This window comes from Propithecus coquereli, unplaced genomic scaffold (assembly GCF_000956105.1).
Source record: "Propithecus coquereli isolate 6110/MARCELLA unplaced genomic scaffold, Pcoq_1.0 Scaffold242, whole genome shotgun sequence".
In the NCBI taxonomy this organism is placed as follows: domain Eukaryota; kingdom Metazoa; phylum Chordata; class Mammalia; order Primates; family Indriidae; genus Propithecus; species Propithecus coquereli.
Window position 1 is genome coordinate 3870385 of NW_012147975.1, and position 12120 is coordinate 3882504.

The window sequence follows — 12120 nt, forward strand, 5'->3', positions numbered from 1 at the left end:
TTTTTTTTATCAGAGACTGTTTTTGTGAAATAATTTTAATACATATTATTATAGAATTAAATATTGTGTAGCTGGGAGGAAAGAAAGACCGAATAGAAGGCATTTAATTGTGGCTTTACTGAGCCTGATGGATCCAGGGTAAGCCTGAAGGTGACAGGTGTGGGAGTGGAGCACCTGTGGCTGTGGAGCACCTAAAATGTGACTAGTCTAAATTGAGATGGGCTTTAAGTGTAAAAATATACACTAAGAAGACCTAGAATGAAAAAAACGCATAAGATGTCATTATGTATTACATAAGATTGTATGTTGAAATTAAAATATTTTGAACGCATTAGATTAAATAACATGTTTTATTGAAATTAATTTTACCTACTTTTTTACTTTTTAAAATATGACTACTAGTAAATTTAAAATTGATACATTTGGCTTATATTTGTGGCTTGTATTATATTTCTCTTGGACAGCACTGTTTTAGACTCAAACCTATTGTAAAAACTACAACAGATGAAAACAAAGAGATAGGAAATTGAAGTAAACAGTGGGCTTAAAAAATTACATTTAAAAAATCTTCAGCACATCTTAATTACCTTTTAGTTTTTGCTTTTAAAGTGAGAGAACAAGGAATAGCTAGCTAGAAGGGACCAGTGCTCTAGTGGGAAAGCAACCCAATCTTCAGTTGTGGCTTTTCAGGAACTATATTCGAGTTCCTGGCCACTGTGCCATTCTGAAGACCTCTGTAAGACCTTTATTACCATTTGTCATTGTTTCACCAGATGTCGCTAAAGATGTTTTTATTTATTTATTTGAGGTTCTACTTAAAAATGTGTCTTTATCTAAGAGTTTATAAGAAAAAAGGATGGACCCTCTGTAAAAAGAAAATTTGTTTCCTCCAAACATTAGGGAGGAATGTGACACCAATGCCTGCGTGGCTAAGGGTAGGCCATTTTAGTTGTTGATATTTTCAGTAGTAATGATTTTTTTTTTTTTTGAGACAGACTCTCACTCTGTTGCCCTGGGTAGAGTGAGTGCCGTGGCATTAGCCCAGCTCACAGCAACCTCAAACTCCTGGGCTCAAGCGATCCTACTGCCTCAGCCTCCCGAGTAGCTGGGACTACATGCATGCGCCACCATGCCCGGCTAATTTTTTCTATATATATTTTTAGTTGTCCAGATAATTTCTTTCTATTTTTTTTTTTTAGTAGAGATGGGGTCTCACTCTTGCTCAGGCTGGAGGTAGTAATGATTTTTTTCCAAGGGCTGTTTAATAAATGTTATATCTTATAGAACAACAGGTCCTGGATCCAGCCAGAGGTTCTTTATAGAAAGCTTTATGCAAAAAGATTTTAGCAGATGATATGTTATCTTCTATTGAAGGGAACTTCTCTGAGTTCCCTCAGAAAGTCCCTAAGTCTGGAAGAATGCTAAACTGTACATACCAAGTTTAATATTGGAGAACGATAAGATTGATTGACTATAGCCATATTTTCTAATAATTCTGAACTATGGTGGATAATTAATGTGGATATGACTTTTCAGATTTTGCTGTTCCTAATCTAATCTATAGGGACAAGTTAAGAATGCTTACATTTTTGTGTCAGCTTAATGTTGGGGATAGTGGCTTAAAACAGTTTCCTCAATGGCATTAGCAAACCACGTTGCTAAATAGTGTGTAGAGTTTTTAGCTTCACATGTACTCAGTTGTAAAAGCAGTGTGTAGTTTTTATATCAAATATTCTTTGTGAGAAAGGAAAATAAATAAGACAGTCTCTGAATCTCTTCATCACTCTAGGCCACTGCGTTATTTTTTGGCTTCCATGTGTACTTTGATGCCCTTGTTCAGTGAAAGATGCGACATCAGAGCTGTGTGTCATTGTGTACTACATAGAAAGGCTATTCTAAAGCTATGTGCTAAAATATTTATTTATTTTATTTTATGTATGTATATATATGTGTATGTATGTATGAATGAATGAGACAGTCTGACGCTGTCGCCCAGTCTAGAGTGCCGTGGCATCAGCCTAGCTCACAGCAACCTCAAACTCCTGGGCTCAAGCGATCCTCTTGCCTCAGCCTCCAGAGTAGCTGGGACTACAGGCATGCACCATCACACCTGGCTAATTTTTACCATTTTTAGTGGAGATGGGGTCTCACTCTTCCTCAGGCTGGTCTCGAATTCCTGAGCTCAAGCGATCTTCCCACCTCAGCATCCCAGAGTGCTAGGATTATAGGCATGAGCCACCGTGCCCAGCCAATGCTCTAATATTTATTAATTCATTGACTGTATGAGGATAGCTCAGGACCTGGCAAAACACCCTGGCAAAAAAAGATTGTGAATGAGGTAGAGGATGGCTAATAATATTTGGTATTTGGACAATAATGGAGTAACACTGCAGGTTATCTTCTTCCAGTCTACCCCCAAAAGAAAAGCAACTTAGGAAATGGCAATACACAGCAAAATGTGTTAGAAACAGTGAGTAGGTCATAAAGAGAAATATCTTGTCCATATTTTGCTAACTATGAGAGGTCTGGTGTTTTGCTGGAAGCAAGCACCTCTACCATCTTTAAAAAAGTAAATCCCTGCTGTTACTTTTCCCTCAGGGCGCCTGTGTTAAACTGTCCCTATCAGGAGTAGGTTCTTCCTAGGCGAAGGCCTAGTTTTAGAATGCCTATTCTTGACTTTAGCTTTGGGTTTGAATTTGAGACCATCATTTCTTTGCTCACTGTACATTCGCATGTATGCGTGCCATGACTCTCCTGAGTGGGGAGTCATTTAGGCTTCTACTTGTACCTCAGTTTCAATAAAATTGCATAACTCTTTGACCACCCTCTGCACTTCCCAAAGTAGGTTTTGTCTAGTCTGCATAGCCAAGCTACCATCCTCATACCCTTGAAAGTTGGAGAACTTCCAGTATTTCTCATCTGATACAGTAACAGATAAGTAGAAAAGATAATTTTATTTTTATTAATAGAAGTGCTAAAGGGGAGGAGCAAGCCAGCTAGAGTTCTTTCTCTCTTATCTCCAGCTCAAGGCCTGACATGTAATAGGTACTTAATATTACTGAATAAATGAATGATTAAGTTTGCCAGTAGTATCCAACAAACAAAGTTACATGAATCCTTTTATTTTTATTTTATTATTATTTTTTAGAGATGAGTCTCGGTGTATTGCCCAGGCTGGTCTCAAACTCCTGCCCTCAAGTGATCCTCCCACCTCAGCCTCCTGAATAGCTGAGATTATAGGCATGAGCCACCAAGCTGGGCTATGTGAATTTTTTCAAAAGAAATAAAGAATAACTATAGAAAAGGAAGATGCCACAATCCTGAAAGTCTGCTCTTAGCAAGGCTATTTGTGACCTGACCCTTTGGCCTCATCCCACACAGTACGCTTCAGCCATCGTGAACCTGTTCAGTTCCTGAAATACACTCTGCTTTTTCTCTGAGACATCTCACAGATTGGTGTCTCTGGCCAGAGCGGGGGAGTTAGAGTACTGTGAATTTCTGTTTTATGCTTAGCTCTCAGTGTAACATCACTTCCTCTTAGAAGCTTTCTCAGACTTCCCTGCCTAGTTAGTTGTCTCTACTTTGAGCTCACAGTAGTGAGCTTCCTCTGTGCTTCCTCTGTCTTAGCTTGGTTTTGTAATTGCTGACGTTAATGTCTGTGTCTCTCACTGCTCTGAATAGGAACTGTCTCTTGCGTACCATTGTCTCAGTAGTGCCGGGAACCACTAATGCTGGGTTATAGTCAGTACTCCTGGTAGCATTTATGGAACGAACAAATGACTGTGTGAATAGAGTAATATGTCAATGCTAAAATTTAATGAAAACTGTAAAACGGATGATATGGCAGCACAAAAACCTAATTCTAAAGCTTTTTTTTTTAGCCAACAAACCACACTCAAAATTATGGGTGTGAGATTCAAGAAATATTGAGGGACTTAGAATATAAAGCAATGTATTTACAAAGGTCCTTTAAAAAGGCCAGCTAATTGGGAGGTTTAAAGAAATAAAAAAGACTTGGAGGTTCTTGGGGTAAGGTCTGCTGTCATGTTTTCATACTTTAGAGACAATTTTATAAGTTACCAAGGAAGATATTTAAGGATAGAAGGATAAGCATGACTTTAGACTTTGATAATAAGGGTTCCAGGGTGGGGGAATCTGCATGTAACCCAAAGAATTTTGCTTTTTTACCCCAAGTCTGGTACCCAGCCAAGTGACTTCTCAGTTTGAAGCAGAAAGAAAACATTTAAAGACCTCAGGGAACTTAAGTGTCTTGTGGGGGGGGGTGGATCACAACCATAAAAATCACACAAAAAGCAGTGAAGAAGAGGTGTAAAAATAGATTGTTAACAAGGGGGAGATTAGTAATGGGAAGGAAAATTGGTGTATCAGAAGTGGATAGGAGGTCTAAAGCGGCATTTTAGCCATTAAAAATGGTGGGCAGTGTGGAAAGCAAGCACTAAGAGAACTTAATGTTTTTCTTGAGTACATAATTTCTCTTATTGAAGAATTTTCAGAAACACAGACAAGTGTAAATAAGAATTGCCCACAATTTCACCACCCGAGGAAAACCACTATATTTTTTTCTTTCTAGCCAAATATTGTCTGTATGCTATTATTCTACAACTTATAATAAAGGGTGAAAATCTTTATATATAACTGAATACGTTCACCTGTATTCTTTTAGACATGACTCAGCTCAAGATACAAAACATTTCCATCATCCCTGAAGGCTCCCCTGTGTCCTTCCCCTCAGTATCCATAGATTAGTTTTGGCTATTCTTACATCTCATATAAATGGAATCATAGAGTATCACTGAAGGATAGAAGGTCTCTTAAGTCTGGCCGCTTTGCTCATCATTGTCTCTGGGATTCATCCATGTTGCATGTAATAATAGTTCTTTTATTGTTGCTGGGTAGTTTTCTACTCTATAAATATATCATTATTTATCTGTTCTGTTGAACATTTGGATAGTTTTGAGTTTGGCACTGTTATAAATAAGGCTGCTTTAAACCTTCTTGTATTTATCTTTTGGTGGACTTACTCATTTCACTTCAGTATATATCTAAGAATAGAGTTACTAGGTCATAATGTAAATACTGCCAAAGTCATGAATATATGGTATGCTTTCTTCTATTAAATAAAAACTTGATTGTTTTAACTTTTATATATAGGTCTATGATATATTGCGAGTTGTTTTTTGTGTATAAGGGTGGGGATCAAGGTTCATCTCCCCTCCGCAAGAATATCCAATTAATCCAGCACTATTTATTGGAAAAACTACCTTTTCCTTTCTGAATTATAGTGGTGACTTTCTGTTAAATTAGGTGATTGTACTGTATGGGCGTTTTACACCAATGCTTCCTTCTATTGCATTGATCTATTAATATTTATTTTAAAGAAAGTTGAGGTCATGCTGAATATATAGTTTTTAAATTTTTCTAATACAATATTATTAAGTCGTACTTAAAAAGCATAAATTAAAAATGACTGCAAAAAAAATCTGTTATACATATAACACCATAATTTATTTAACTGTTTTCTTTCTTTGGACATTTAGTTTGTTTTTTCCTTTCTCTGTTTTGTTTTGGTCAGTCTTTTATGTTGGAGGCTTTCCTCTAATGTCTGATAATCTTTGTCCATTCATTTATGCATGAGGCAATAAAAAGTCCATTAGAAGTTCTGTGTGCATGGGCACACTATGGGGTGATTGTGTGAGTCATTTCTTTGGTGTCTCCCCAAGTATTAGTATCTTTTCTTTTCCATTGGGACTGTTGAGTTGTTCCAGAGGAAAATCTTCCACTGTACTGTCTGCAGAATTGATGCCAATCTATTAGGTATCTTAAAATTTTAAAAATAATAACCTCGGAAAATATTTTTTCCTACATCTCCACTTTGATGAGGTCTTTCATATTGTCATATTATGATGAGGTCTTTCATATTATCTTCATTGATTACTTTCCTGAAGAATAGTTTCTGCCCTTCTCATTGTGTTATGTGATTGAATGACTGCTAATACTATGACTTTGAGCATGTCTTGAACGTGATCGTGCGATAGTGGTGTTCATTACAGTCTATTAATGGATCTTAGCTACTGCACTATTTGAGCTGTCCCTTTTGGAGCTCTGATTGGTCTTTAATGCTACAATTTACACTGTTTACATTTGAGTGTTACACTGTAACGCTCCTCTGTAGTAGGGTTTACATTTTACCTGACCAAATTTATGAGGGAAAGCAGTTACATTACAAAGTTCAGTATCATACCTTAAATCTAAAGCTCATTTCTGTTTGGCTATGTTAAGTGGTTTGTACTAGACTGTATCAGTGTTAGGTAATCTTTTTTACTTCAGTTTGCTTCTTTACCAGCTTAGGAACAATTGATTCCCGCTGGGTGAAGTCCTGCTTTCCAAATGCCTGCTCTAGGATCTTTGATCCAGCACAGATGCTCTTTCTTTCTTTTGCTGTTCTCTCACTGGGATTTTTTTCTACCTAGAGGAAACTGAAAATAGATCCAGATCTTTATTCCTCTAAGATGACTGCCTATCTTGGGAAAGGCAGGGAGTCTGTGTGGAAGGGGGTCATGGTGGCTGGAGCACCTTTGTGGTTTATGCTTTTTATAAATGCCTCTGTGAATAGCATGTGGGATTTTTTTCCCCGCTAGACCTTACATGATTCTTCAGGCAGAGGGAGAAAGGTACGTACTAAAAATGAGGGGGAAATATGATTAAGGGCTGGATAAGTGGGCAGGACATGTACACTTGGAAGAGAGTTTTGAGGGTTCCAGGGAAAGAATTTCACAGGATAATGAGGAAATAGATGCAAATAGGTAGATCAACAAAAGTCAGGAATCATTGAAGTCTGAAGTTGTAGTAGTATACTCTTTGTTCTTTTTTCCTCCTCACTGCCCATTGTTCTTAGAAGAACAGTATCTTCAGAAAAATATATAGGTCCAGATTTTGCTAAAGTGAGAACAATCATTACTACATGGTCTTGTTGGACTTTTCAAGTTAAACTACCGTTTAAATGAAATTAGGCCACACTGAATCTCAGGACAGAGTATTTATGATGGCTGTGTTCTACTTCTGTGATTTAAAAATAAATAATGGAATGGCCACATAGGAGTGAATGCGACTAATTTCTGTGTTAACCAGGGCTCACTAGGTTTTCCACAGCCTTCCTAGTAGGAGAGAAAAAAATGAAATGCATTTATATAAGTCCAAATTTATGTGATGATTATAGTGTTAGTCACCATGAGCCTTTGCATTAGGGTAAAGGGAAAGGCCATTCCTATGTCAGAATGTACTGCCAATTGGCATAGACCAGAGAGCAGAGAAGGGAAAGAACTCTAGTTCTTTTCTGAGTCCTTTCAGTTCCTGGAAAGATAAGATCTTGTGGCTGGGTGTGATGGCTCACACCTGGGTGTGTGGCTGGGTGTGAGGGCTCCCAGCACTTTGGGAGGCCAAGGTGGAAGGATTACTTGAGGTCAGGAGTTCAAGACTAGCCTGGGTAACATAGCAAGACCCCATCTCTATAAAAAATTTTAACATTAGCCAGGTGTGGTGGCGCATGACTGTAGTCCTCGCTACTCGTGAGGCTGAGGCAGGAGGATTGGTTGAAGTCCAGGAGTTCAAGGCTGTAGTGAGCTATGATTACACCACTTCACTCCAGCCTGGGTGACAGAACAAGCCCATCCCTAAAAAAAAAAAAATTAAGAAGGCCTCTAAAAGGGGAGACAGAATGCAAATTGAAATAGAGACCCCCAAGCCATCCTGATTCCATATTATAAAGTTTCAATTTATAATCACCTCTTTCAAGGAATACTCTGTACCTCCATCTCCTTCTACTGGGTTTAAGCCCCTACTCCTTCCTACCTAGCAGTCTGTTTACCGCCTTTTCTAAAAATCATTGTTTTTATGCTTGTCTTCTCAACCAGTTGCCCAGGGGAAGGGTTTGAGCCATAATGATCACTATACCCCACTTAGCCCAGTGTCAGGCACTGAGTCAGCACTGCATAATGTGTGTTTGGTTGAATGTCCCCAGAAGGGTTCATTCGCTTACCTTACTGTTGGTTTCCAGGACTGGAAATTCTATAGAGGTAGTTTAGATTAGGCTGGGCTTCAGTCTTTGATTGATATGCTGTTATAAAGTCATCTGGACTCATATTTCTTTCCTTTTTCCTGCTCCGCCTTTCTGAAATGCCCACTTCCTCTTAAAGCTGACTCCTCCTCGCTGCTGCAAATTGGGTGTCAACAATTTTGTAGGCCATGTCTTTCCTAGACTTTTTGTATGCCTGTGTTAAGGGGAAGAGAAGGTCGGATGGGAAAATCTGAGCTTTTTACTGACAGAACCACTTCAGAACCAGTCCCAGTGGCCAGGGGATGCCATTCGCATTTGGTTAGTCCTAGATCCCTTGACTCAATCGTGATGAAAAAGAGGAGAGGGTGACCTGAATTGGCTTACCTACCCAGGCTGGGCTCACCCTGGAGCTGGGATGGGATGAGCTTTCCCTGAAGCAAGTGAACTACAGGAAGAATGAATGGATACCTACCTGGAAATGCGACTGCCATTAGGAAGGAAGAATATGGATATTGTGTGGGCAACCAGCAAAGTCCACTGTTACACTAATCCAGATTTTCTAGGGAACCTTTCTTTATGACTATTCTGTCTTTCATATGAAGTCACTTATGAATTTATTGATTGCATGTTATGAAAAATAACAGTGAAATTATTAAATGTTTAGTATTAAAATTATTAAATTTTGGTGTCATACTAAAAATAGAAGACACTCAAATAGATAAAAAGTTAAATAGCAGTGTAGGAAATAGGTAACAGTGCAAGGCAGCAGTATGACAGAGATGTTGGTTAATTGAGTGTTTAATTGAGTCATCTGTAGAATATATACTTTGCATTCCCCAGTAATTGTTTGCTTTTAATCTGGAGATCACTGTGCCAGGCACCGTAGAGGTTAAACAGACGATGGAAACAAAATGTGGCTCTTGAAGTTTCAAGCCCAATCAAGAGAATGATTAACAGGCTTGGGCACCAGGAAGCTTGGCCTCACTCACAGAAGCAAACCACTCTGGACAGAAAACTATAGACATAAGTCAGGGCTCCTAGTGAGCCCTCCAGAGTCCTGGGAGCCGCATGGTCAGAGGAGATGCTTGGCATTCTCTATAGACAGCTCTGCCCAACTGCGCAGAGCAGTGGGTCTGAGGAGAGCAACCAGATCACTCCAGTGCGCAGGGCAGTGGCAGTGGTTACCTTTGGTTGATCACTGCTACTTGTTAGAAGACCCCACTGTGGTCCAACCCTGTTTATTGGAGGGTTTCTAATAGTGGGTCAGTGTCTACTGATCTGAGTCATAGTGCTGTTAGGCTTTCTGCCTTATTAAAGCTGTCCAATCACATTTATGGACATTTCAGTGGATTTAAAAAATAAAATATCTTGTTATTCATTCAGCACATTTATTTAGGGGACTGCCTTGTACCAAGCCCTATGCAAGGCTCTAGGGACATGGCAGTGATCCAAAACCAACTTGATCCCTGCTGTCACAGCCTACAGTCTAGTGGGAGAAACAGAGAAAAGGCAAATAAATACGTAAGATAATAGCCGATTGTGATGGTGAGAAGGAAGCAAAATGGGCAGAACTAGAGATCTGTAAAAGGCTTGAGACACCTTTAAGGCATTTTGTAAGTGATTTTTTGGGTTAGAATTTTTTTCCTAATGATTTCCACCAGTTAAATGCAAATAATTTTCATTCTTTTTGTCTCTTAGGTGCATTTGTCAGGTCCCTGATGAACCAAGAGAACCCTCCACCGTATCCTGGCCCTGGTCCAACGGCCCCATACCCACCTTATCCACAACAACCAGTGGGTCCAGGACCTATGGGGGGGCCCTACCCACCTCCTCAGGGGTACCCCTACCAAGGATACCCACAGTATGGCTGGCAGGGTGGACCTCCGGAGCCGCCTAAAACCACAGGTATGTGTCTGTGAATATGTGGGTTACATGCATGTGTGCAGTTCCATGTCACCAAAGGAAATGTGTGCATTGTTTTTTTGGCAGAGAAGAAACACTGGCCTTTGTGACTTGTGGTTGATGTCTCCAAAGCTTGATGATGACTTACGGTGGCTTCTTCCTCCTGAGAATGACTTCCTTCCTTCTCAGAGGGCCCAAGTCAGCTCTGCCTGTTTCATTCATGCCTCATGTTCCCTTTGGGGCTGATGACTTCCTGGCTGACAAGTTTTCTAAGCGCTACCCTATGGAGCACTGGTGGGGGAAAGTACCAATTGGGTTCTTGCTCTGGCAACCGGTTTTGTTTTTCAGGTTTAGCCGTTAGGGGTTATTTTATCTGTCAGCTTGTTGACCTTCAAGTCATCCTCTTGCCCTTCCTATTGGGGTTGGTTTTCTTTACTAAATGTTTTTATAATTTTATTTAACCTACTGATTTCAGCAGACTTCAGAGTCTTCGTGTGCTAGAACAGTGCTACTCAAAGTTCAGTCTGCAGACAAAATGCCGGTCCATGAACAGTGAATGGTTATTGGACTATGATAAGTATAGAAAGTGAGAGTAAACATTTAGAAACTTTTAGAGCAATTTGATACTGCTGTGACATTCAAGCATGTAATCTTGCATTTTACAAAAAGTTTGTGAAGGATTAAACATAAAATATCTTGAGAAGCACTGTGCTAGATGTTTTGGTCACTATTTTATAACGCATTGGTTTACAGGATAGCCGCTCTCTTATAGCTCTTTCAGCTTTTAAAGATAGCTAATTCTTACTGAGTGCTTATTACATGCGACATGGTCTCTTAAGAGTTTCATATACATTAACATTTAATCCTTGCAACAATCCTATGAGGTTATTCCCATTTTATAGTGAAGTAATTGAGGTACAAAGTAGAGTAATGACTTGCCCAAGATCACCCGGCTAGAAGTGGCACATTCCAACTTAGAATCCTGATAGTTTGGCTTAAAAATCTGTACCTATAATTTATTGCTACACTGTTGTCCCTCTCCTGCATTTTCTGAACTGATTCACATTCACCTGAATTTAGAGCCTTAGCCTTCCTCCGAGAGGTTTTCCTATAGTTTAACTCTTTACTAATCAAAATTAACAGAATTGATGGTTAATTTTATTCTAGGATATGAGGATTCTTTAGAATAGGTACCATGGAAGAAAAATAATATTTAAGAGGAATTTTGTGCTCAATATGGGAAAGATTCTGTTTTTATAGTGTCATATCTTATACTCTGTTAAAATGGAAGCATTTGAATACCTTTAAAGAATTCAGTTTATCTTGAAGGAAAACTTGTATAGTCTGAGATTCTGTTCTGTTGTAACAGTTTTATAATGCATGTTCAAAAGAATGCAGGAAGTATAACCAATGTAATCAGAGTAGTTGGTATTCAAATCTGTGACGTCACAGGAGCATTTCCTGAAAATAAATCTCAGCGTCTGGGTTTTCTGCTTCAAAATGAAGTAACCCCGTGATGAATGAAAGAAAGCAGATGGAAAAGCCCACATACTGTATGATTCTATTTATGTGAAATTCAAAAATAGACAAAAAGAATCTATGGTGCCGTAGATCAGAATAGTTGCTTCAGGCTATGGAGTTGGGCTGGGGTGGGGAGTTGGTTATTGATTAGCATGGGCACAAGGGAACTTTCTGGCATACTAGGAATATTCTGTATCTTAATCTAGGTAGAAACATTCTTCAGGATGTGCACTTACGATTTGTGCACTTTGCTATATATTATGCATTGATTTTTTTAAAAAGTCATCCCAGCATTTGAGTTATCCAATGGTCTCAGCCTAATGCCTGCCTGGCGTTACGTCTTTCACCATAGCCTTCATGTTTTTTCTGTCCATTTCTAGGCCAGCATTGTTTGTACTGACTCTCTAACTAGTATTTGATGAGCTTAGAACTTTATTGAACTTGTCTAGAATAAATGCTTTCCAGGTTTGATGGACTTTTTCCCCTCGTGAGAAAATACAGATTTGGTCCTCTTTCTTACTTTTGGTGTAATTTAAGTATTGATGTTAGCCTTTTTGAGGAAAAATAATTTCTTAATTCTTCTTAGGATTAAAGGCTCGTTTAGTTCACCCTTTCAATCGTGA

At 38.9% G+C, this 12120-nt stretch overlaps 1 protein-coding gene across 4 annotated transcripts in view; it reads left to right on the forward strand.

The window, feature by feature from the left end:
- CYSTM1 (cysteine-rich transmembrane module containing 1) overlaps positions 1 to 12120 on the forward strand; it is a 129022-nt gene that overhangs the window by 69220 nt on the left and 47682 nt on the right. For all 4 annotated transcript variants that reach the window (XM_012646392.1, XM_012646393.1, XM_012646390.1 and 1 more), the window contains exon 2: positions 9773 to 9979. In XM_012646392.1, the coding sequence (XP_012501846.1) occupies positions 9793 to 9979 (187 nt within the window). In that variant the 5' untranslated portion in view covers positions 9773 to 9792. The remainder of the gene's footprint in view (positions 1 to 9772; positions 9980 to 12120) is intronic.